Source organism: Carettochelys insculpta, chromosome 26, assembly GCF_033958435.1.
Source record: "Carettochelys insculpta isolate YL-2023 chromosome 26, ASM3395843v1, whole genome shotgun sequence".
Taxonomy (NCBI): Eukaryota; Metazoa; Chordata; order Testudines; family Carettochelyidae; genus Carettochelys; species Carettochelys insculpta.
This window is the reverse complement of record NC_134162.1, coordinates 15,047,119-15,070,535: the sequence shown is the minus strand read 5'-3', so window position 1 is coordinate 15,070,535 and position 23,417 is coordinate 15,047,119. Positions and strand designations below refer to the sequence as shown.

At 56.4% G+C, this 23,417-nt stretch overlaps 1 protein-coding gene across 2 annotated transcripts in view; it reads right to left on the bottom strand.

Moving 5' to 3' along the window:
- Positions 1 to 2,073: 2,073 nt before the first annotated feature.
- WNT2B (Wnt family member 2B) overlaps positions 2,074 to 23,417 on the bottom strand; it is a 33,475-nt gene continuing 12,131 nt past the window's right edge. For both annotated transcript variants that reach the window (XM_074977796.1, XM_074977797.1), the window contains exons 2-5: positions 18,500 to 18,720; positions 10,007 to 10,284; positions 7,460 to 7,724; positions 2,074 to 3,133 (exon numbers count right to left, since the gene is read on the bottom strand). In XM_074977796.1, the coding sequence (XP_074833897.1) occupies positions 2,904 to 3,133; positions 7,460 to 7,724; positions 10,007 to 10,284; positions 18,500 to 18,720 (994 nt within the window). In that variant the 3' untranslated portion in view covers positions 2,074 to 2,903. The remainder of the gene's footprint in view (positions 3,134 to 7,459; positions 7,725 to 10,006; positions 10,285 to 18,499; positions 18,721 to 23,417) is intronic.

Below are 23,417 nucleotides of genomic sequence, written 5' to 3'. Positions count from 1 at the left end.
TTTGATTTTATGGACATTGACTTTAAAATGAAACAAGAAACTAATGATATGTGTAAATGCCCAACCGCCAAGTGTCTCATAAGGTTTGTCTACAGCCACCAGTCCCGGCTCTCAGAGTTCTGTGCTGTTATTTACCCCTCAATGTCGCGTACAAGCCCAGGAAGCAGTGGGAGCGTTGGCAGTGCGAAAGACAATAATGACCTCCTGTGGTCGGGCAAATTCTCTCATCCAGTACCGCTCAGGTCCTGAGGGTGCTGGATTAGAGAAGTTCAACCTGTAGTTCTGAGCAGCTAACAAATCAGCGAAAAGCACCCTTAAACCAAATGGAGAGTCTCTACCCTGCAGGGATGTGCCAATTGAACTATACTCATTTAGAAACATAGGGAGTTGGGGCAATTTGTGCATAGATCAGGCCTCATTTAGGGCAGGGTGGGGAAGAGGTTGCGGGGGGGAGGGATTTTTGTCTGTCAGTGTCAATTTTGGTCAGTAATGTGGAAGCTGTAGCAACTCAGAGAAAAGCTGGAGGCTCTGCTAGTACACTCATCCCTCGCTCTACGAGCACACTTGGTTCCTAACTTTCTGCTTGTAGGTGAAAACTCATAAGAGGGACAGTAAATTGCCATTAAATACCTGTTAAAGTCTCTGATTGGTTCCTAAGGCTCCTAACTCAGCCAAAGAGTGGCAGCAGGTGGTGCTGCTTATGAAAGGTGAGTGAACCTTGGGTTTGCAGGGGGCTTGGGGAGGGGGAGTTTGGAGCCATGAGCGGGAGGGAGGGTTAAAACCTGGTGGCGGGTTAGGTCCCTGGGGCGGGCGACTTGGGTCCGTGGGGGGTGTGAATAGGTGTGGGGGAGGTTCAGGCTGCTGCAGTGCTGCAGGTTGGGTCCGTGAGGGGAGGGTTAAAGCTGTGGCGGTTTGGGGGCTGCAGGGCCAGTGGGGGCATTAAGGCTGCAGCGGTTTGGGGCTGGCGGGGGACTGAGGGGGTCAGGCTGTGGTGGTTTGGGGGGCTGCGGGGCCAGTGGAGGGTGTGTGGGGCTGGTGGCGGGGTGAAGGCTGCAGCGGGTTGGGGACTACAGGGGGTGGGGGGGTTAAGGCTGTGGCAATTTGGGGTCTGCTTGGCTGGCGGGGGGTTAAGGCTGTGGCGGTTTGTGTGTGCTGGGGGTGTCAGGCTGTGGTGGTTTGGGGGCTGCGGGGCCAGTGGAGGGTGTGTGGGGCTGGTGGCGGGGTGAAGGCTGCAGCGGGTTGGGGACTGCAGGGGGTGGGGGGGTTAAGGCTGTGGCAATTTGGGGTCTGCTTGGCTGGCAGGGGGTTAAGGCTGTGGCGGTTTGGGTGTGCTGGGGGTGTCAGGCTGTGGTGGTTTGGGGGCTGCGGGGCCAGTGGAGGGGTTAAGGCTGTGTCCGTTTAGGTGTGTCGGGCTGGTGGGGGGCTTAAGGCTGCAGCGGGTTGGGGGCGGTGGGGGCGTTAAGGCTGTGGCAACTTGGGTGTGCAGGGGCTGGGGGGAGTCAGGCTGTGGTCATTTAGGTGTGTGGGGCTGGCGGGAGGATTAAGGCTATGGCGGTTTGGGGGCTGCGGAGGGGTGGGGGGATTAAGGCTGTGGTGGTTTGGGGGCTGTGGGGCCAGTGGGGGTGCTAAGTCTGTGGCGGTTTGGGGGCTGCGGGGACAGCAGGGGGTTAAGGCTGCAGTGGGTTGGAGCCGTAGGGAGGAGCGTAAGGCTCGTATTAACAGGGGGAGTTCACTTGTCCAGTGAACAAAGGTCAGTATATGTATCCCTCGTTTAAGTGAGTACTTGTAAGTAAAGCACTCATTTAACTTTAGTGGTTAGTTGGCTTACCCGGCGACCTGCCTGCCTCTGAGGCAGCTGCAGTGGGGGCTGGAGCACATGAACCATTGTTCTTGTCTGGCCTGCTGGCAGTCTTCATGGGACGCCAAGAATGATCATTGCAGGGGGTCATGGTGGAAATCTGCAAGCCTACAAGCTTTACGCAGAGTGGGAACCAGGCCCACTTCTCTTTTGGAGACTGCAGAACTCTTGCTCCTTGTCACACAGGTAGTCATGCAGAACGAGCATTGGTTTCTGATATAGGTTTATAATGGATTTTATCTTAAAATTACAAAGCAGTATACACAACATACACATGAGTTTTACCAAGAGCCACTGTTCTATTAGCTTACTTTAAAACCTACCAGTCTCTTCACAGTCTCTTTGTGCTGTCTCAGGATGGAGAAAGATTTTCTTTTAGTCGTTACTCAGATTTTGGTTGGCAATTTGAAACTCCACCAGTCCTCTTCATTGAGGCATGGAAAAAAAAGTCCCCTGACAGATAGTTGCTCTTGTTCATCTTATGTCTATCGTGCAGCCAGGCATTAACACGCTGGGTCTGTTTGAGCGAAACAGTGACGACCGTCAGTCTTGCTTAGGATTTTGCAACATCCTTTCTCAGGCCCTGCAAAAAACAAAGCCACGCCAAGAGCTTTCTGCAAGGGTTTCATAGTTTGCTCAAGGTCGGTGAGGGTGGTTTGGGGCTTTATTTTGGTTCAGGTTTTGTTAGTGAATTTTAATTTGTAGCAACAAAGATATTTGAGGACCCACAGTGGGATCATCAGTCACACTCGTTCCAATGATCGGTCTCAAGTTCATAAGCAGCTGCACTGCCGTTTCGCACGATGACAATGGGAGGAGGAAGCTTCACAGTGTAAGCGATGATGGCAGACTCCTTCTAGGGATGAGGACAGTTTTGTGGCGCAAGTTGGAAGGGTCCCCGGTATCTCCTGGGAAATGTAGTCCTGCCGTTAGTGCTTTGCAGAGCGAATTAAATAAAAGCCATGCAGCTGAACTACAGCTCCCGGAATGCCATGGGGCATGGGTCGTGCGCAAGTTTGTGCTTCCCGCTGGGGTGCCTTTCTCCTCAGGTTTGGTCCAACCACTCGGCTCGCTTTGGTGCTTTACACGTGTGTATATCCACCGTCTCCTCGCACTCCTTGCAGCGCACCTCACAGCACCACTGGAACTTGCACTCACACTTGGTGATGCGTGTGACACGGGTGGTGTCATAGCCCCGGCCGCAGCACATGACCTCACAGCCATCGGTCCCACGGGACAGCTTATTGCACACGCGACCGGCCGTGCCCAGGGAACCTGTGGGAAGGGAGCAAGGGTCCATTACACACACATTCCCTGCTCAAGTGCCCTGTCACCAAAACGCCCCACTGTGACACCTTGTGCCATTCTCTGGGGGATGTCCTAGCCATTGCTATCTACAGCCAACATTGCTGGCTGACCTAGGCCATGCTGGAGTACAAGCTGGAGAGAAGTTTAAACACCTGCTGTTTTATCAGTGCATAAGCTCGTAAGTTACTGTCTTTGGTAGGCGCCTGGTTGCAGGGATTGCACTGTGCCTTCTGGTTCAGTCACAAGAGGTTCATCCGTATATGGACCAATTTGCTTTCTGCCTTAGCATTCAACTCCCTGTCCCTGTGGCAAGGAGAACCCGGACACAGCGGGCACACTGCCTTTTGGTAAAATGTGGAGCACAAGTTTCCTGTGTGAATTTTCAACTAGGCTACATCTCTGAACCATGCTTCACTTGCGTCCTGCGGGCCAGCACCCCCCGGACAGATAGGTTCAGAAATACAGATGCCTTGCCTCAGGCTGTGCTGACAGCTGGCCCCTGAGGTGGAGCTGGGTCATACCAAGTGACCCGTCTTGAAGGGCCCCAATCCTGTGATAACGCCCTAACCAAAAGCGCGAGTGTGGCATCTACTGTCCAGCACTCAGGAAGCACTGGGGCTCAATTCCCCCATCCCTGCACCTCACAGTAATGATGACAGCAGTGCAGCGTAGGTGAGAACTGCGGCCCCATTGGCACTGATGTTCTATGCTTCCACTTCACTAGTGTAAATGCCGGCAGCAGGCACTGGGAAATGGGCCCGTAGATCAGGGCCTCTGCATGCACGGACCTAAACGGTACCAGTTAAGCCACTGAAACAGCAGCAGGGCTATACTGGGTACTGCTCAGGGACAGCCTAGGGGGTCGCTCAGGCCAGAACCACCTCTGCATCCATCCTCTCCCTTAGGTCTGTACAGCACTAGAATTCTTGGGCTCTAGTCTTCCTAGCACAAACCCCCCTCATGCTCATTTTGGGGTCCCTGTCATGTGCCTGTGCCCACAGCTGGCCTTCCTCCTTCTGCCAGGTGTCTGCTGGAGATTGTGTCTGTGTGTGGGAGGTGAACCTGGCCCTCGAGTCATGTCCTCTGGCTAGCGTCAGATGAGTTCAGGCCTGCCCCGGTTGTGCTCAGGTCTCCGAAGAGGAAGAGGCCCCTGTTAGGCCTCTAGCACCCCTCTGTGCGCCAGCCACAGCTGAGGGATGGCACTGGAGAGGGACCATAACTAGCAGCTGCCAGTTGCCAATAGAGTTAGGGTATGTTGGATCTTCAGCCAGGCTAGGCAGGCCTCATTCTGACAGGCCTGAGCACTCTGGGTAACGGGGGCTAGAGCCTCTCCCTTAGCCCTGGGGCAGGGGTTGCCGAGACACGCGCTGCTCCCCTTCTACCTCTGTCTGACGCTCGAACCTGATTAGAACAGGCTGATGCTGCTTTTGCCAATGGCAGCTCCAGCCCGGCGTTTGTGTCAGTTTAACGAACGTGATGGAAGCGTCCATCTCTGCCTGCCCTCTGCAGCGGCAGGCTGTGCCTCTCCAAGCATCAGTGTCTGTGCTGCTGAGCAGCGCCACGGGTCAGACAGCTTGCTGGCTTCAGGGTCCCAGAAACGACTGGAGCTGGAAGGGTCCATGTGAGGGCTGAGTCCAGCCCCCATGTCGGAGTCTGTCTGCAGCAGCCCTGGCCGGCTGGCTCTGAAGGCTACAAAAGGGTGGCAGTTTGTGGTCGGTTTATAGTTTGGAGGCTGTCTCGCACTGGGGGCGGTTGTGTGGTGCTGCTCCAGGGGCTGCTGGGTGCTGAAGCCAGCCAGGAGCTACTTCTGCCCTGTCAGCTCCTCCCATGTGCTGCTCGAGTGTGCCCTTTCTGTTGGCTCGATGGCAACACGGCTGCAGCTCTGGCTAGGCTCACCCCACCTGGGGCAGAGGACAGTGGTGGCGCTATGTCCGGGTATGATGGGGTGGCTGAGGTGGAAGGGACCAATGGGACTAGATGGTAGACACACCTCTGCTGCTGCACAGGATACATGTGGGGCTAGAGGCTCATGGAGTTGTGGAAGCCGTTTGTTCACTGCTCTCGTCCTCCCTGACAGACTGCCTATATGGAGGCTGCACTGGTGGGTCCGGGCAGCTGTGTCTGATGCCAGGGAACTCAATGGCAGCATCCGGGCTGTTTGGCCTGGCGGACAGAACCACCTCCCAGAAGACTGGGGCTTTCTCTGCAGAAGCTGAGTGGCAGCAATCTCTGCACCTCACCCCAGGACCATGCAGTGCAGCTGTGGCGGCTGCGCTGCCACAAATGCCTGTGGTAGGAGCGACTGCCCAGCCTGAACGGCTGCAGCTGTATCCATGTGTCCATGAAAGGTCCAGGCCTCAAAGAGGAGTCTCTGCTCGTGTACCCGGACCTGGGCCAGGTGGAATTCTGGAGAAACAGGCACAATGCAAACCTCTGTCCAACACACCGTCTGCCCCCTGCTCACCTCTAGCGCTGGGTCCTGTCTAGGGCACTTGCTGAGAGCTCGGAGGGCAGCTGCTGCATGGGAATACTGGGGATGGTTCCCTGCTGTCCCGGGGCCCTCAGGGCACATTCTTTCCTCCTGTTTAAGCATGTGGTGTAGGGGCAAAAACCAGGTCAAACCCTCTGTGCATGCAGCTGGGCCCCATGTTGTGATGTGCCCTGGCAGCGTGAGGGTGGCAGAACGTGGGGAAAGGCACCAAGAAGTTTGACAGAAGTTTGATTAAAGGTCTAGAAAACATGATCTGTGAGAGAAGACTAAAAGAACGGGGCTGGTTTAGTTTGGAAAGGAGATGGCTGAGAGGAGACAAGATCGCACCTGTCAAGTACCGGAAAGGGTGTCACAGGAAGGGAGAAAAATTAGCCTCTGAGGACAGGAGAAGGAGCAATGGGCTTAAACTGCAGCACAGGAGGTCTAGGTTGGACATTAGGAAAATGTTCCTAACTGTCAGGGTGGTCAAACAGTGGAATAAATTGCCAAGGGAGGTTGTGGAATCTCCATCGCTGGAGATATTTAAGAACAAGTTGAATAAATACCTAATCAGGATGATTATTCTCGATGGTGCTGGCCCTGCTGTAAGGGCAGCGGACTGGACTGAATGGCCTCACGAGGTCTCTCCCAGTTCTAGTGTTCGATGAGGCTCTGATTCCTGAGGCCAGTAAGGGCAGCTCTAATGGGCGGTTCCTCCTGTGGCTGTTGGGACTCACAGCTGATGAGATATTAGGCTGATAGCCCAGAGGAGAGGCAGCCACCAGTCCTTGCTGGGTGCTGAGTGATACATAGCCCTGCAATGGCTGGGGGTGTGCCCAGACACGGGCTTCACCTCCTTCAGCAGCAGCAGCCTGACCGCTACCAGTCACCTTGTTTTCCACACCGTGCCGGCTATGCATTTGGGTGTCTACAAGATTCACATCACACCAAACTGATGCTTTGCTGAAGCCCCCTCCGCCCCATCACCCTGTTACCTGAGTCACCTCTGATTTCCCAGGCATACCCCAGTGCCAGCCCTCTTCCTGCCCTGCATGCGACCTCCTGCAGCTGCCATAGTACGTGGCTTTCCAGACGGCTCAAGTGACAGCTGTCTGCAGGTTGCACTTTCACAAGCACACGTTTTTGGGTTGGGGGTTTAGTTTAATTTTTCTTTCACCTCACGAGACATTCCACAGCAGAAACCCTCAGGGGACGTTTTGCACTTCTCACTGGTTTTGTGGGGCCTCCAAGGGAGGACAGAAGGGAACAGGTATGGCTCCGAAACCTGGAGCCCGTCCACAAAGAAATGGAAGAGCAGAGAATGCACCATGTGTGCTGTGAGTCACTCTACATTTGCCTTGCTGCTGCGGATGTGGCCCCAGCCACAGGAATTCAAATGTCCCCTCTTGCGAGGTCGCCTGCGCAACATGTGCAAGCTGAATCCCAAGCAGTAATCCACCACAGGGCTGTAGCCTAATAGCTTTTATTGACTCAGCTTCTGCTGGGGAGAGACCAGCTGCCCTGAGGAGGAGCTCGGTGTGGCTCCAAAGCTTGTCTCTTCCCAGCAGAGGCTGGTCCAGTAAAAGACCACACCTTACCCACCGTTTCTAAGTGGAACCAAGCTTTGATAGGCCTGTGCTGCCTGAATTTGACAATGATGCAGAGCGCTAATCACTCGAGGCAGGAGCTGCTCTTTCGTAAGGATTGTGGGACTCCTACCATGGGCTAGCAGGAGGCTGCAGGCCTGGCAAGGTTGCGGGAAATGTTGCGCTAGATTCCCTGCTACACCAGCTGTTTAGATGGCAAGTGGGACAGCTTCTTACCTGCTGACTTGTCCATCAGGCAGTAGTCAGGAGAATTCTCAAAGTACACCAGGTCTGTTTTGGTGGGTTTCCGGAAGTTCTTGTTGGCCACGGTGAAACCAGTGCCATCCTGGTTCATTGTCACCTGGATGGCCCCATTGTATTTCTTCCTGAGGTAATCCCCAGTTTTCCGGAAATCTGACATTGCCAGCCAACAAGTCCTCAGGGTGCAGGAGCCACTGACTCCATGGCATTTACACTCCAGCTGCAGGAAGCGCTTGACAGCCTAGAAGAGCACAGAGGCCAGGAGGAAAGGCAGGGCTGAGTGACAGGGTGCACTCATGTGGGTCAGATCCCCACCAGGGAACCTCAGCCCGTCGGCACTGCAGGCTGTCTTGCCCCCAGGGGGTGGTGGTAGCAGCAAATGGACAGTGGCAGGGAGTTCTGTGAGCCTGGCTCTCAGAAGAACCAATAGGAGGCTCTGGAAAGTCCTGAATTTCATGAAGCCTCTGATGAGTTCTTGAGGTGCAGGCAAGCTGCTGCTGTGGCACAAACCTCTTGCCCCTTGCAACAGCTCTGATGCCAAAAGGGCACAGGTGGAGCACAACTGAGGTAAAGATGGAGTTGCTCCAAAGTAGGCTCAAACCCAGGTCCTTTAGAGCTTAGGAGAGGTGCTACTACAGCTTGAGCCAAAGCTGTCATGGTTTTCAACTTAAGCTCTAGAGGACACTTATTCTTTCTCTGTGATGTGGTCTCAGCACCATGACATGGGACAGTGAACCACACCTAGGTGTGTGGGTTACACAGGAGGTCTGTGTAACTGCTGGCTGGCTTGCCCTGGCACGATGGTGGGAGGCGTCGGGGGGGGGGGCAATTGAGAGAAGGAAGTTTTCAGCCCTCAGCCATTTATTGAACTGAGCTCATGGGATGGGTCGGGGTTCAGCTCTGTCCAGAAGGGGGCGCTCCTTCCCAGTCCCAGGCCTAGTGGGGGCTGACAGGCTGTACTGGTGTGTTCACCACTTGCACAAGACTGATAAGCGATACAAGGCATGCCTTGTGGAGACGCCATCATCTGCTGAACATTATTGCCCTGGGACCTGCAACCATGTCTTTCAAGTTGCACATTTCTACAGAATAACGTTGCTGGTGCATGTTCCAGAGTGAATAAGGCCCAAACCTGTTCCACAAAGACACTGGGGCATACGCAGATGGGTATCAAAAAAGTCAGGTGGGGCAGCAGGTAATCAGGCCACCCTTCTCCAACAATGGGGTGGGCTGAAGTACTCTACATTTCCTCAGAGATCATCCAGTGCTCACTCCAATTTGTCACCTGCACCCCAGCTAGGGGATGCCTCACACTGAGGGCCTTGGCATAAGGTGCGAGAGCAGCCTCCAAATCGCCCCTCTCCCTCCGTCTCGTCTCATGCAAAGACACGGCCTGGAGGCGAGGCGCTCCTGCCCGGCTGGCTGGTCTGCCGGTACGGACTGCTGGAAACACACGGCACGACTAAACCTTTTGTTTTCAGGCTTGCTTAGCTTGTGCGGTTGGGGAGTAGCTGGTGCTTTACAAGATGCACGTTGCGGGGGCGGGGGGGGGGGGAAGGGTGGGATCTGCTGGTGTGGGGCAGTGCAGTTTGTGAGTGGCTGGCTAGCAGCCCGCAGTTCTGTGCAGTGGGGAACAAGTGACCTGCTGCCGGCTGTGTGTACTCCGGCTGGGAGCGGCTGCTCCCCAGTCGAGCAGTTGGAAGGGCAGCCCAGGCAGGAGAATGGGGGAGATGCAGTGTTAGCAGTCCTAGGCAATGCCCCATGGGACTCTGCTGCCTTGAGGCCAGTGGCACTACAGGGAGAGTTGCAGGCCCTGGTGACTCCCCCCAGGATGCAGCTGCTCCCCAAGTCCACGCTAAGGTCTGCAGGAGCCGGCAGGTGACCTGGCAGTGCTAGCTGCACTGCCACATTCTCCTTGCTGCAGAGCAGGGCTGGGAGGCCTGTACAAGCAGCTCAACAATGGGGGGAGGGAGGAGGGGGCCCTGCCTGTCTGGCTGCCTCTGAGAGACCGCTCATTTAGAGGCCCTGTGAGATTGCACCCTGGGGGCCAGACATGCCGTTCCTAGCCCCATGCCCCCTACCACGAGCGCTGCTGTGCAGTGAACAGCCAGGACTGGCAATGCAGGCGGGAGAAGCTGTTCCTGCCAGTGGGCTGGGGGTGGGCAGGACAGAGCAGGGCCCTACTGGCCCCCCTCCTCGGCTGGGAATCAGCAAGCAGCTCTCGCACGCCTGGCCAGGGAGGGGCTGCTGCAGCTAGGCAGGGGCGCTGCTTTCCCGCCGGGCACCAGTACCCAAGCAGGGCTGTGGCAAGCACCCTGGGCCAGCTGCTGCTCGGTTCTCGTGCCCATGCTGTCCCTGCGTGCTGGGTCTCCACCCTGAAGGGAGAGCTGCTGGGGGCCCATGCTGGGCATTGAGGGGCACGTTGCCCCAGGTGGGCGGCATGTGTTGTCTGCAGGGGCGGGGCACCCGCAGGCTGTGCTGGCAGGGCTCTGGGGCTGGCTCCGGCATGGCCCCAGTACTCACCGTCCTTCCGCAGCGGTTGTTGTGCAGGTTCATCAGCGCCCGGGCATCCTTCACCTTCTTCTCCTTGGCGTCCACGAAGGCCTTGGCGAACCTGGTCCCGTAGTGGATATTGTCGCTGCAGCCGCCCCAGTCGAACTCCCCTCGCTCGTCCTTGGAGCGGCCCTGCTTGAGGGGGTCGCAGCCGCAGGCTTTCAGCTCCCCCTGGCTGCAGGCCCGGGTGATGGCATACACGACCCCCGCCGAGGAGATGGCATAGACGAAGGCCGCCTCTCTGCTGCCTGCGGGGGAGCCAGGGATGGGGCGGGAGTGTGTCATCAGGCCTGGGCTAAGGGCAGGAACCCGCCGAGACACCCCAGATAGAAAGTCTGGCTGCACTTGGCCTGCCCCATAGGTTCTGCAGCACCTGTTGCCTCATTCTGCTGCCCCCTTCACCAGGCGCTGAGCTCCACAGGCCTGGCGCTCCAGCTGGGAGATGGCACAGCACCAGCCATGTGTGGACCAGCCTGATCTGCTGTCCTCAGCTAGCTGGGCACTGCTTGGCCTCCGTCCTCCTAGCGCACAAAGCAGCCTGGCTCAGCAGGGCGCTGGCCGGTGCTGCTCAGGGCCACCCTGTCTGCCTCCCAACCATGGACCTGAGTTTGGCCTGCTAGGCTGGGGCTGGCTTCGAGCCCAAACACCATCAGGCGGCACCGCGCCCTGCAGCCGGCCAGTGCTGCTTGCACTGTGGGTCCGGCATGCTGGGCGGGAGCTGGGGGCACAGGAGTCACACAGCAGCTGGAGGGGTTGTTAGCGAGTGGGGCGGGCCCGGCCACCTGACAGCGCGGGCCTTTATCGCCCACCCGCCACAGCTCCCTCACACACTGTGATGCTTCTGCCCGCACCGCCCTCCCTGTGGGACGTGCCTGCAGCGAACAGCAGCAAAGCCCTGGGCCAGCCCCCAGGGTCACCACGTCAGTCGGAGAAATTCCTGGCACTTCCCTCACATGATACCAGGGTTCAGTACAGATTAATCCATGCTTGGCGACTCCAGGCCAGTCCTGGAGGGCTGGCCACCTGGTAGCCCTCCGTGCCTGCACTCTGCCAGAACGCTTGTACATCTCGTGCGAGCCCAGCCCTGCCTGGCTGGGGTCTTGGAGGCTGGTAATGAGGCAGATTCACCACTCACATCGTGTGGGGTAAGGGCTGTCTTCTCACTCCAGCACTGGCACAAAGCCCCACCCCGGTCTTACAGGGGCCTCGAGTTGCTAATGTAAAGCAACCACCATGCATTACCCTGCTGAGGGATTGTGAACTCTGGCGACTGTCTTGGGCTACTGATCCCTGGGCTGCTGCACGCTACTGGCCCAAGACCCGGTCCTGCAGCCTGATGGGCTGAGCGACGTCAGTGGCACAGCCCACCCACTCTTTGTGACGCCACATTAGCAAGCAACAGGGGGCTTTGGGTCACACGGGCGTCAGCAGGTGTGTGAGAGCCCTGAAGCCCTGTGTGCGTGAACTCAGCCATGCAGCTAGGCCGCAGGGTGGGGTTTGGGTGGGCAGTGGGGAGCGCTGCTTAGAGTAAAGGATTTTAGTTTCTCCTGTGATGGGAGGTGCCCATAGGAGCTAGTCAGTGGCTGGCCCCTCAGTTTTCAGCGCTGGCACCAGTGCACCTTTGCTGGACTGTTCCCCAGAGACCCTGCACACCCCAGGAGCAGGGTGACAGCTCTGAGGGAGGGACCTCTCCCACCCCTGCAGCGCTCCGGGGTAACACTGAGCAGTGGGCAGCTCTGGGTCCTGTCTCAAATAGGCTGGCACATGAATGACCGTCTGGGGAAGGCAAACTGTAAGGTCCCTGGAGGGAGTAGGGAGCTAGAGCTGGCGGCCGACAGGCAGATAGGAGAACAAAGAAGAGCCAGAGACCAGCACTGAGCTCTCCCTGCTGCAGCTCCCTGGCCTGACAAGGCCAGACTGAGGGAGCATGAGCTTGGAGTGGAACCAGGGGCCACAGTACAACTGCCGAGAGGGATGCTGCAGCCAGCGGGACAGAGGAGAGATCTGGGGCCACAGGGTGCTGAGAGGGGAACTGCCCTGACAGAACAAGGGCTGGGCCCTCCCAGAAGGGGCCAAAGGCCTGAGCACAGAGCTGAGGGAGGTGTGATGTATGACTGCATTGTGTGAGGGAAGAGGGAGGTTTAGCTCTGCCTTTTGGGGTGTGCCTACCCTGGCTGCAGAGCTGGTGTTTGGTAGGACACTGGAGAGCAGAGTGCCACCCAGGAGAGAGTTAAACGCCGTCTAGCTGATTAGCACAGTGCCCACAGCCCCCCACAGCCGGCAGCATGGGTTTCTCCCAGTGGTGCACATCCGCACATGTCCTGGTACACATAAAATTTACCCCGCACATGGATGGAAAACAGTTACAGGGAACACGACTGGAGCTATATATAGCCAAGCATCCACGCTAGCTGAGTGTCCAGCTCCTCACTCTTCCCGCCTGCCCTCCCATTGCTGCTGCCCGCCTGAGCCCTTCCAGCTCGGGCAGTGACAACAGCAGGCTTTTTTACCTCCTGCTCTAGCGCTGCAAAGGGCTGACAGTCCCAGCCTGCTGGGAGCCATGAACAGCCGGGCTGCGGCTGCAGGACTCCCCAGGCAGTAAGGCATCTGCTTGGTAGCCTGTGGCTCTGCTTTGAGTTCACAGCTGGTTTTATAAGCTGTAAAAGCAGCTGCAAATCGAAACCATGCAGCAGTCCACCTGGGAGCAGGGAACTTTTCAAAGGCAGCCTCACAGAACTGAACTCTCTGGGGTCCAGCCAGGGTCGGGGAACAGGCACCAAAGCCAAGAGCTCTCGTCAGCTCACCAGCCTCGCTGCCACTCCTGACAAACACCCGGGGGGTGGGAGGGCGGCGTGCTTGGGGATCCCAATCACTCTCCTCTCAGCCAATGAACAAAAGCTCCTGGTTTCCGGGGACCCTGAGATCAGAGGGGTTCATCCTGTCTCACCCAGCAAGGCCACAGAGCTGCTGAGCCCCTTGTTGAGCAGCCAAGAGCCACCCACACCTAGCACCGCCAGCTTCTGGCAGGGAGAGAACTGGCACCCCAGGCAGGACTGCTGTCCGGTGCTCAGTGCCCAGGCATGGGTAAATGCCCTGCCATGGCAGGGCGTGTGCTCAGCCCCATGCCACCCACCGCACTGCAGCCACAAGGGTGGCTCCCTGTTCCTGTACATCCTACTCCCTGTGGTTATGCAGCCAGAGGGAGGTGTGTCCCCAGGGCAGGAGCTGCTGCTCATTGTTTGCAGGCTCCACGGTGGAGGTGGGAAATCCCAGAGGGTGGGTGCTTCCATTGCCCACGTGCTGTCAGTCAGGGCGACACACATCTCTCTTCTGCCCCATCCTTGTTCAGCATGTGTAGCAGGGCTGGGGGCCTGGGGACACCATGAGGGCTGTGCAGGACAGCTCGTGACTCAGGTCCAGGGGTCCCAGGCTGCTTTCTGAGCCACTAGGCGAGCAGGGAAGGAGACCGAGATCCATAGCCCCACCATTTCCCAGAAGCAGGGAGGCTGAAAGCCATTGCGGGGGGCATAATTCACACAGGTGTAACCCCAGCCTCTGCCCTGGGCTCTGCAGGAACAGGCTGGCTCTGACTTAGCAGCAAGTGCATCACCATCAGAGCTGGAGCAGTTCCTGGGCTCCTCTCCCACAGGCTGCAGCCGACAGTGCTCCCTCTCTGCCCATGCCCTGCTGGCTTCCCTGCAACAGCCAGCACCTGGGCCTGCCTGCATCTAGCAAGGTCCCTCCTTGGCTCCCCCATCCCCCAGCCCTGAGGTGCAGTGAGGGTGCCAGTGCCTCTGCCTCCTGCCTCAACACTCTGCACAGAAGCTGTGTGTGGGAGAAAACACCTTCTCGACCAAGCTTGGCCTCCATGCCTGGTGGCTGAATGTGACCCAGTGTATTGACGGGGTGCATGGGTGGCACAGGATGTGGCCGTCTGTCCTCTTGCCAGGTCAGTCTGTCTCCATCCTCACCCACAATTGGTTACACGTGACTAAAAAAACCCGAAAACACGAGGTGTTTTACTCCCTTGTGACAGGTGACAGTTTTGCAGAACCAGAAGTGAGCAAAAGAGATCTGAATGGTTGGATGGACTGTCAATCACTCAGAGAACTAGAGGTGGGACATCGCTTCCCTGCAAAGCATTCTGGGTAAGGAAGCCCTCTATAAAAGCAGCAACTGCAGGGTGCTGCCTTTAAGAGAGCTGTTGGAGGAAGTGTTGTCCAGAGGAGCCTGGCTCTGTTGGAGTGATATCGTTAAAGGTATTTGTTGCTTTTCTTGTTTTTAGGTTTAAAATAGCTCTTGGCAGTGTTTGCTTAAACTTTGAGCTGGATGTTGTTGTTGGGGGGGGGGTTTGTGACTTCACTGTGCCACACCCCTTCTTCCTTGTTGAGCCTTCTCTTCAGTGTACCTGAGTGCTGCCCTGTCTTTCTGACCTACAAGCATGTTTTTCTCTTCCTAGCAGATGCCTGCACCTTGCTGGTGCAAAATGTAACCTATAGGCTAGGAGCAATTACCCTGAAAGAAATAAGCCCTTGGGGTTCCCTGAACTTGGCTGGTTCAGAGGGGTGGAGGGCACTGGACACTCCCAGCTAGGCTCACATGACACTTCTATGGTATCCAATCAGTGTAGCATGGTCTGCTGGTGTTTGGGTCATTTGTGACTCTTGTAACTTTGGTGTGCATGTGTTGTGGTGCATTGTGCCTTTTTGTCAGGCCCCAGCTTAGGCAGTTCTGCCACCATGTGTGATGCTGAATGTGGCTTTTATAGGAAGTTTCTAGTACTCTTAGTGGCAAAGACTAGTCTGAAAACCTGGGCTGGGTCATGGATGCTCTTCAAATTGTATGGCTCACAGGCCAGGTGGCAAACAACAAGACCTTGGATCTTCGTAACTTTAATTCCAGGTTTTTAAAGTACTCTCCTACTTTTGGGGGTGGGAGTCCTGATGTGTGAAGGGTCAGAATGGGCTGTGCTTCCTGAAGTCAGAGCATGGGGCCCAGATGCCCCAGGTCAGAGGCATGGACTGAGTCAACTTCCTTCCTTCCAGCCTTGCTAGACCACAGCCATGGCCCTGCTCAGCTGCCGTTGCCCCTTGTGATAATGGTGGGTCTGGTTCACCAGCCAATGCTGGAGGCGTCAGAGGATGCAGTCCCCTGTGGTATACCCATGGCTGTGAGCTCCTGAGTTAGGATACAATACCCTGTTGGCCCCTGGTTGCTACAGCCAGGTGAATGTGCCAGGCCTGTGGCCCACTTCTCTCTGGGACTGTGGCTGTCTTGGGTGTAACCATTTCTCCTTGGCTTCCCTACCATGCACGGAGACGGTTCCCATGTGAGCGGCTGACTCCTGGCCAGCCCAACTCTCCAAATATTTATATATCCCATTACTGTTTGCGTACAACCCTGTTCTCCAGAGGTGTCTCCTCCTTCCCTCTGTCCCAGAGCTGGCTGGGCTCCCATTACAGCTTCATTCCTTAGGAGACAGCCATACTTCTAAGGAAGTGACCCACCCTAGCAGCCCAGCCGGAGAAACACCAGGGTACTTGGTTCTTGAGTACTGGCACCATGGAGCTGCTGCTCTTACCAGCATGCTAGCTGATGGCTAGAGGGGCAAGAGATTTGGGAGCTGGCAGCACAGTGCCCAACTGGCTGGGGAGAGGCTATAGCCTGGCAAGGCCCAGGTGCTCTGGGTATGGCTCAAGTCAGGGAGTAGGAGGGTGTGTAATGTACTGGGTGCAGGGCTTGGCTGAGTAGCAGATGGGCACAATGCCTACCTGACAGGCTCCAGACTCCTTCACCTTGGCAGACCCATTCTGCAGCTGCTCATTGCTTGGTGAGCTAGTGTCACCACACTGCCCAGGGTGTGCCTGCTGGAACACTGGCATAGCGCAGCGCATTGGGGGCTGGGCTGAAAGAAACCCATTGGGAGCAGAACATAAGGGATCAGGTGTCAGAGGGTGTGCCCCAGGCAGCTCATGGAGCCAGGAATGAGCCCAGCTGCCCTGAGACCTTGTGCAAGGTCTCCAGCATGGCAGTCTCCTTTCTGTGCTGGGTGCTGCCCTGCTTGGGATGGGTTCCCCAGTGGCTACAAGAATTCTGCCCTGGCTGCTACTGACATGTAGCTGGGCATGGTCAGGCCAACCATCTTCCAGCTGGGGGTGCACTATGGCTCCCAGGGAGTCAGCGGCACATAGGATTCCTATGCTGGGCAGAAGCTTGCTGAGTTCCATCAGGCCCGGTAGGGACAGTGGCTGGAGTAGGCTGAGGGAGAGGTCCAGCTGGCTGTGTTGCAGGGCTCTGAGGTGCTTGGTGTCCTACCCCTGCCCTAGGAATGGGTGGTGGGGAAGGACTTGAGGCTGGTGGACAGGGATGTGTGGTGCACACCCCCAGCACAGGGGGTCTTGGCTTTAAATGAGGTGGTGTGGGCAGGAGCTAGATGTGCTTAGCGGGAGCAGATCTTTGTGATCCCTTTGAGACCTCACTGCCTTCCTCTCTCTGGCATGGGGCCTGCTCTACTAGGCTACGTCTACACGTGCACCCAACTTCGAAATAGCTTATTTCGATGTTGCGACATCGAAATAGGCTATTTCGATGAATAACGTCTACACGTCCTCCAGGGCTGGCAACGTCGATGTTCAACTTCGACGTTGCTCAGCCCAACATCGAAATAGGCACAGCGAGGGAACGTCTACATGGCAAAGTAGCACACATCGAAATAAGGGAGCCAGGCACAGCTGCAGACAGGGTCACGGGGCGGACTTAACAGCAAGTCGCTCCCTTAAAGGGCCCCTCCCAGACACACTTTCATTAAACAGTGCAAGATACACAGAGCCAACAACTAGTTGCAGACCCTGTATATGCAGCACGGACCCCCAGCTGCAGCAGCAGCAGCCAGAAGCCCTGGGCTAAGGGCTGCTGTCCACGGTGACCACAGAGCCCCGCAAGGGCTGGAGAGAGAGTATCTCTCAACCCCCCAGCTGATGGCCGCCATGGAGGACCCCGCTATTTCGATGTTGCGGGACGCGGATCGTCTACACGTCCCTACTTCGATGTTGAACGTCGAAGTAGGGCGCTATTCCCATCTGCTCATGGGGTTAGCGACTTCGACGTCTCGCCGCCTAACGTCGATTTCAACTTCGAAATAGCGCCCAACACGTGTAGACGTGACAGGCGCTATTTCGAAGTTACTGCCGCTACTTCGAAGTAGCGTGCACGTGTAGACGCAGCCCTAGGGTGCTACAGCGGGCCCATGACATCACTCTGGGGCAAGGAAGGGGCTGTGAAGCCAATGAACTGAGCACTGGGATGCACCCCTTGGCAAAGGGTTGACAAATGGCTAGGCAGCCCCTTTCCAATCAGTGCCCCTGGTTTATGGGGCAGCCAAACTGTGGCTGGTGGAAAGGTGGCTTTTCTGCATTTGGCATGTCTCAGCTTTGGGCATAGGAAGCAGTGTCTAAATTAGCACTGCCCTGGGGTAGCTCTGACTTATGCTGGAGTTGAGACCTAAGACTGGTAACTGCAAAGGTATCTAAAGCCACTTGGCCCCTTGGCACCTGCTGTGGGTGAATGGTGGGTAGAAATGCCAGCCAGGCTGGCTTGCTGCATCATTGCTTTTTCTCCAGGGTGCCATGTAGCAGTGCTTTGCTGCCTGATTTACTATGTGGCTGTTTCAGGATTACATTATCCTGCTGCTTTGGCTGGGAGAAGCCAAAGCTGCAATAGCCAGGTGCACTCACCTCAGATGCTCCAGCAAACGTTTTGTCCTGCCTAGGGGTTCTCCATTTTAACGATTGGAGACGCACCTCCTGGAGCTGGAAGGGCCTTGGGAAGGACACCCCCTGCCCTCTCAGCAGGACCAAGCACCATCCCTGGAAACTACTTGCCCCAATCCCCCTAAATGGCCTCCTCAAGGATTGAGCTTGCAACCCTGGGTTTATTTTAGCAGGCTAATGCACAAACCACTGAGCTATGTTCCTTCCTTGCCCTTAGCTACTGTGTGAATTGGGTGTGCAAACTTAAACGGGACTCCTCAAATCTAGAAGGAAGGACCAGCTAGCCTTTTCTCCCAGGTGTCCCGCTGTCTGTATGGAACCTGGCTAACGTTGTCTAATGTTCTGTTCCTTTCCTTTATCACACGTCCTCCACCATTGCCCTGTATCTGGAGCAATACCCAAGTTTCTCTCTGCTACCCTATGCAGAGCCAGTTTGGGTGAAAACCCCATCTACCAACACTTCCACCAGAAGCAGTTCTCAGAACTACTCTTCAGGTCCATATTTTGGTCAGGACCCCAGGCAATCTCTAAGAAGGGGGTGGGAACATCTTTTTAAGAGCCCTTCAAAATGTTCTGCCAAAACTAACTAGCATTTTCTATCAGCTGCCCAACTTCCCTCCCATTGACCAATGGCTCCGGGGCTGGAGTTGGGTGCTAAGTCACCCCAGGTTGGCTGGGAAAGACAAGCACTTACTGCGCAGCATGACTCGCCCGAAGACAGTGTGGTCTCTGTCCAGAGTGCTGCAGTTCCAGCGGTGGTGCCGGAACTGGTGTTGGCATTCCCGGATCCACTCTTTGGCTCCCTCCCCGACTGACTGCATGATATCAGGGTACCGCTGGCAGAGTTGCCGTTGCTTGTTGACTAATCCAGGGATGTTATCGCAGATCACCCGGGCCCCCAGTGCCCCGATGTACCTGTGACAGGGAGAACACTGAGAAATCAGCAGAGTGGGCGCCAATGGGTCAGGATTGGGGGGTGGGCAGGGAATTGGAACTCCTGGGTTCTATTCTGTGCCCTGGTAGGGGAATAAGGTCTGGTGTGCTGAAAACCCAGGAGCCTGGACTTTAGCTTGGGCCTGGGAGGGGAGAAGGAGTCCACTGGCAGAGGGTGGGGGTGGGGGAGCAGATGGACAGAGCAGTGTTCCCTGTAAGCTGTGCGCTAGGCAATGTGCCTGGAGAAATGCAAATGTCACCCAGCTGCTGGGTAGAGCGCCTACAGCTGGCAGCATGTTTCTACTGGTGGTTCACCTCTGCGTGTGCTTTGGTGCACAGAACAAATCTCATTCAGCATGTGGATGGAGAATGTGGGGGCGTGGCTGAGTCAGGTCTTGGGGGTTCTGTCCCCTGCACTGCTCTTCACTCTGCTCTGGCTTGCACTGTGTTAAGCTCAGTGTGCCCCCACTCCCTCCCTCTTGGGCTGAGTGTTGGATTGCGGTGCTGGGCAGACAAGCTGTGTCTGGAGCATGCTAGAGTGGCTGCCCTTGCACTTCTCCTGCATCCTAGCAGCCAGTGCAGGAGGGACCGTTCTGCCTGCTGGTGGAGTCGATAGGCATGTTGGCTGGGGTTCCGCTAGGAGCAGGACAGCACAGGGACCTTGACAGAGGGACTGTGCAGGGAATGTTTCTGCAGCAAGGTGGGGATATGAGCACACAGGAGGTGGTTTCTCCGTTGCACACTGCCTGCTGCTGAAAGGGTGAGCTCTTCCCCTTCAGAGGTGGTGTGGAGACTGACCAAAGCACATCTGCTGGTGCCAGCATCTGGGTGTGACTCCCTGGTGGGTAAAAGGCCTACGAGGCTCTGGGTGTTGGACAAGCCGGCCCTGCTCCTCTGGAGGCAGTGCCGCACTCCTTGCATTTCAGCAGGGGAGCTGGCACAGTCTGCTTGGACTTGATTCAAACTCCCAGGGCTGGGGTTACCCCAGACTGATGGGGTGTGGGGGACACAGCAATGCTGACCAGCAGGGGATTCTGACCAAATGACCCTGAGCTGCAAGCTCTGCCCAGACTGCAGCTGTAGGGAGGAAAGGAACCTGCGTGGGTGAGGTGCTGCAAGCAGGCATGCAGCGAAGGCAGCTCTTTGCACACCAGCTGGGGACTGTCAGCTCAGGGCAGAAGCTGCTGCAGTGGCTGCTGATGGGCCTGCCCTGTCTGGGCTTCCTGTGGCCTGATCCCAGCTCTGCTGGTGGCAGCAGGACTGGCTCAAATGGCTCTTTGCAGAGCAGTAGGACAAACCCATGAATTGGCAAGGCTGGCTTTGGCTGCCATGAGTTTCTATCTGCTCTATTGCTCCTTGGGAGTAGAATGAATAGCAGGTCTTGATTGTGCTAGGGGCTGTACAGACAGCTGCAGAGGTGACCATCCCTGCCCCAGGGCTCATGACCCACAAGGCTGACTAGAAGCAACAGCTGGACAAAAGAGCCATGTGGTAGAGCAGTGAAATCCGAACGAAGGGTGTTCTGGATCTCAGCTGGCTGGGTGGAATAGGGTGGAAGCCCTGCAGCATGTCCCAGGGGATATTGGACCCCAGGCTCTAGAGCCCAACTTTGCCTGGTTTTGTGACCGATTAAGGGGCTAGAGATGTGTGCTCAACAGTCAGTCTTTGCCTGTGTGGACACACCACGCAAATCAGCAGGGCAGTGGCTGGTGCCACTCAGTAGAACAATCAAGATTGAGGGAAGACCAAGAAAGGATTAGAACTGCTCTACTTGTTCCAACCCAGCCCCATCCACCTAGTCTGCTCTGCCGGGGCTAGTACCTCCGCCTCTGAGGATGCCCTGCACTAGCACTGCTGGGGCAGCCTGTCCCTGGGGACTGTCCCCACCTTAGCTAGAGACTGGGCAGTGTCTCTCCCTCCTGAAACTCGAGCTGCTAAACGCTTTCCGCTGCAGTTCTGGATGCTCGCCAGCCACTGGCGTGCCAGGCAGACGTGTCTCGGGCAAGCAAGCAGGATGTTTCCTGGGCCACTGTGCTCTTGCTGAACCGCTGCCCCTCATGAGTAGCAGCGGGGAGAGCAAAAGGACGGAGCGCACAGCTCCAGTCTGGCTGGCCTGCTCCAGTGTGGCAGTTTGCACAGGAATCCAGAGGAGGAGCAGAGTAGAAGGTAGAAACACCCCCCCCGCCCCCGAGAACCAAACTTCCCTGCTGACTCAAAAGCAGCCCCCAGAGCAGAGCTGGGGGTAGAATTTTCCAAATGCAGCCACAGCTCTGCCTGGGTTACTTCACCCTGGCCAGAGCGTTTTGTCACACACCCTGAGCGGGAAGAGGACCGCTTTGGGGGAGGTGTTGGACTGTTCAAGCCCCTAGCCTGGAAATAGGACCTGCCCTTTAACAATAAAAGCCCTCAGCATGGGTTATGTTTCACTGTCACTCTGGCTGGGCTCTGCATTGCTCAGCTTGCAGCCCCAGGAAAGCCCCGTGACTCCAGAGGGCAGGAAGGATTTTCCTACCACCACCTTTGAAAATACTTTGAAGGCTGGCAGAACCTCAAGGTCATCTCAGGCTGGAGCAGTGGAGAATACACCCAGCTCCCCATGGCTTAGCAAGCTAGCGGCTGTGCTGGCCAAGGCACATGGTTTTTGCAGGCCTGCTCATCAACCTTTCATCGGGCAGCAGCAGTGCTCTGGAGGTGGTGCGGATGCCATGAGAGCTGACAGCAGTGCACCAAGTGATAGCTAGTAGGGGATGGAGGCCAGTCACCCTCCCCTGTGCCTGGCTGGGCTGTCCTGGCTGCATGGGGGGCCCCACTGAGTTCTGGTCAGCCTGTGCCGGTAGACTGTCCCACAGCATGCAGGGGGCACAGAGGAAGCACGGCTCCCCCACCTTTACTCCCTGCTGCTGGAAGCTGAGCCATGAGCGCTCCCCTGCTGTGCTGGCAGGCTGGCCTGAGGCTGTAAAGAGGGCTTTCTGTGAGCTTGCTGCTGCAGGGAGGGGACCATGCTGAGCCTGGGAGAGCTGCGGCCCATGGGTAAAGACAAGCACTGTTTGACCCTGAGCGGCTCTGCTGGCTGGGAGGGATTGGCAAGAGGTTCTTCCACCTTCTGGGCTGCAGCGGGGCATCTCTGTGGGTGGCTGTGATTGGCATGGGCTGCTGGGGCACTGGGCTGACCAATACCTCTGTCTCCAAGAGACAGGGAAGGATGGAGAAGCCTGGCCTGCCACCATCTTAGCTCCTCTGGGGTCAGAGCCTCAGGAGGCAGACTGCTTCAGACTGAGAACATGCAGCCAGTTGCCAGCCCAGTGGGAAGAGGCACCAAGGGAGGGAGGCATTGCTACCAAGGCCTGAACGCTCTGATCTCCTTCCTCCTGCTCCCCTATGCCCAAAGCATGAGGGTCTTTGGAATGAGCCCCAGGGCCCAGCCTCTCCCTGCTCACACCTCTCCAAGCTGGCAGTGGCTCCCCTGGGTCTCAGAGTGGTGCCAGATGAGAGCAGAATGGGGGCTGCTAGCTTGAAGACAAAGGCATCATTAGCAGAGAAAGGAGACACACCTAACTCCTAACTTAACCCTGCTGGAAGCTTCTGTCATGTTGGATCCTCTGAGCAAGATAAAGAGCAGGCAGGCACTCCCTCTTTGTGCTGTGAACTAATTATTTCTGCACTCAGCTCTGCTGCCCAAGAGCCAGATCCCAGCCAATGTTACTGGAGGGAGCAAGGGGGATGAGAGAACAGAGGAGGGTCACTGATTCCTTTGTTTTTTCCATGATGCACCTTGCCAACATATCTGGCTCCCAGCACTCCCTTTCCGTGCTGTGTGAGGGAGTTGTCTGCAATCTGGAAGCAATGCAACAATTTATTTTTTTTCTTAGTGGCTTGAGTCTTTGCTGTTCTCCACCTCTTGGTCACTTATGCCTGAATAGCTTTGTGGGCTTGCTTTGCACAGGCAGAAAGGGGACAGCTTGGGTTTTCTTGGGTTTTGTGATACACTCAATTTGCCCAGGAGCTGGGGCAATGGCCACTCAAGTTCTGTACTCAAACCCAATTTCCCATGCTGCCATTGGGAGGTTTTGGTTCTGGTTAACTTCTGAAAAGAAATTCTTCAACTTTCCAGGGAACAAAACACCAGTGGTGTAGCAGGGGAACTGTTGGGGATGGAGCAAAATGCTCCAGGCAAATCAAACTGGAATATGTGCCAGCCTTAACTTGGGTTGTTAAAATGGAACCAGGTCATTTGGAAACAGAAGACTGAACCCTTTGTTCCTGGGAAGGTGTCACAGGAACCCCGCTTGCAGCAAAATGCTCTGTGCAAGAATTTGTCCAAAAAGACTCGTTTTGCTTTGTGGTGCATCTGCATTTTGAATGGCCCTCTTGGGCCCACTGACATTTGCCATTCAGCAGCCAGGGACTTGGAGGGGAAGCAGAATTGGTCTCAAGTGGAGAGATGGCCAAGGGAGGCTCTTCTAAGTGCCTGAAATGGGCAAGGGAGTTGAGAAAAGCAGCAAGCACAGCAGCAGGGCAACAAGTCCTCAGGTGGTGGAGAGGTCATCGTCCAGGTGAAGGGAGCAGCATTGGAGAGAAGGGGCGCAGCACAGTCTGATGTGAGGGGGTCAGCCACGAGTGGGGCAGAAGTTAATGGCTCCTGCAGAATGGCTGAGTATTGGGGTGAGAGGGGGAGGAGG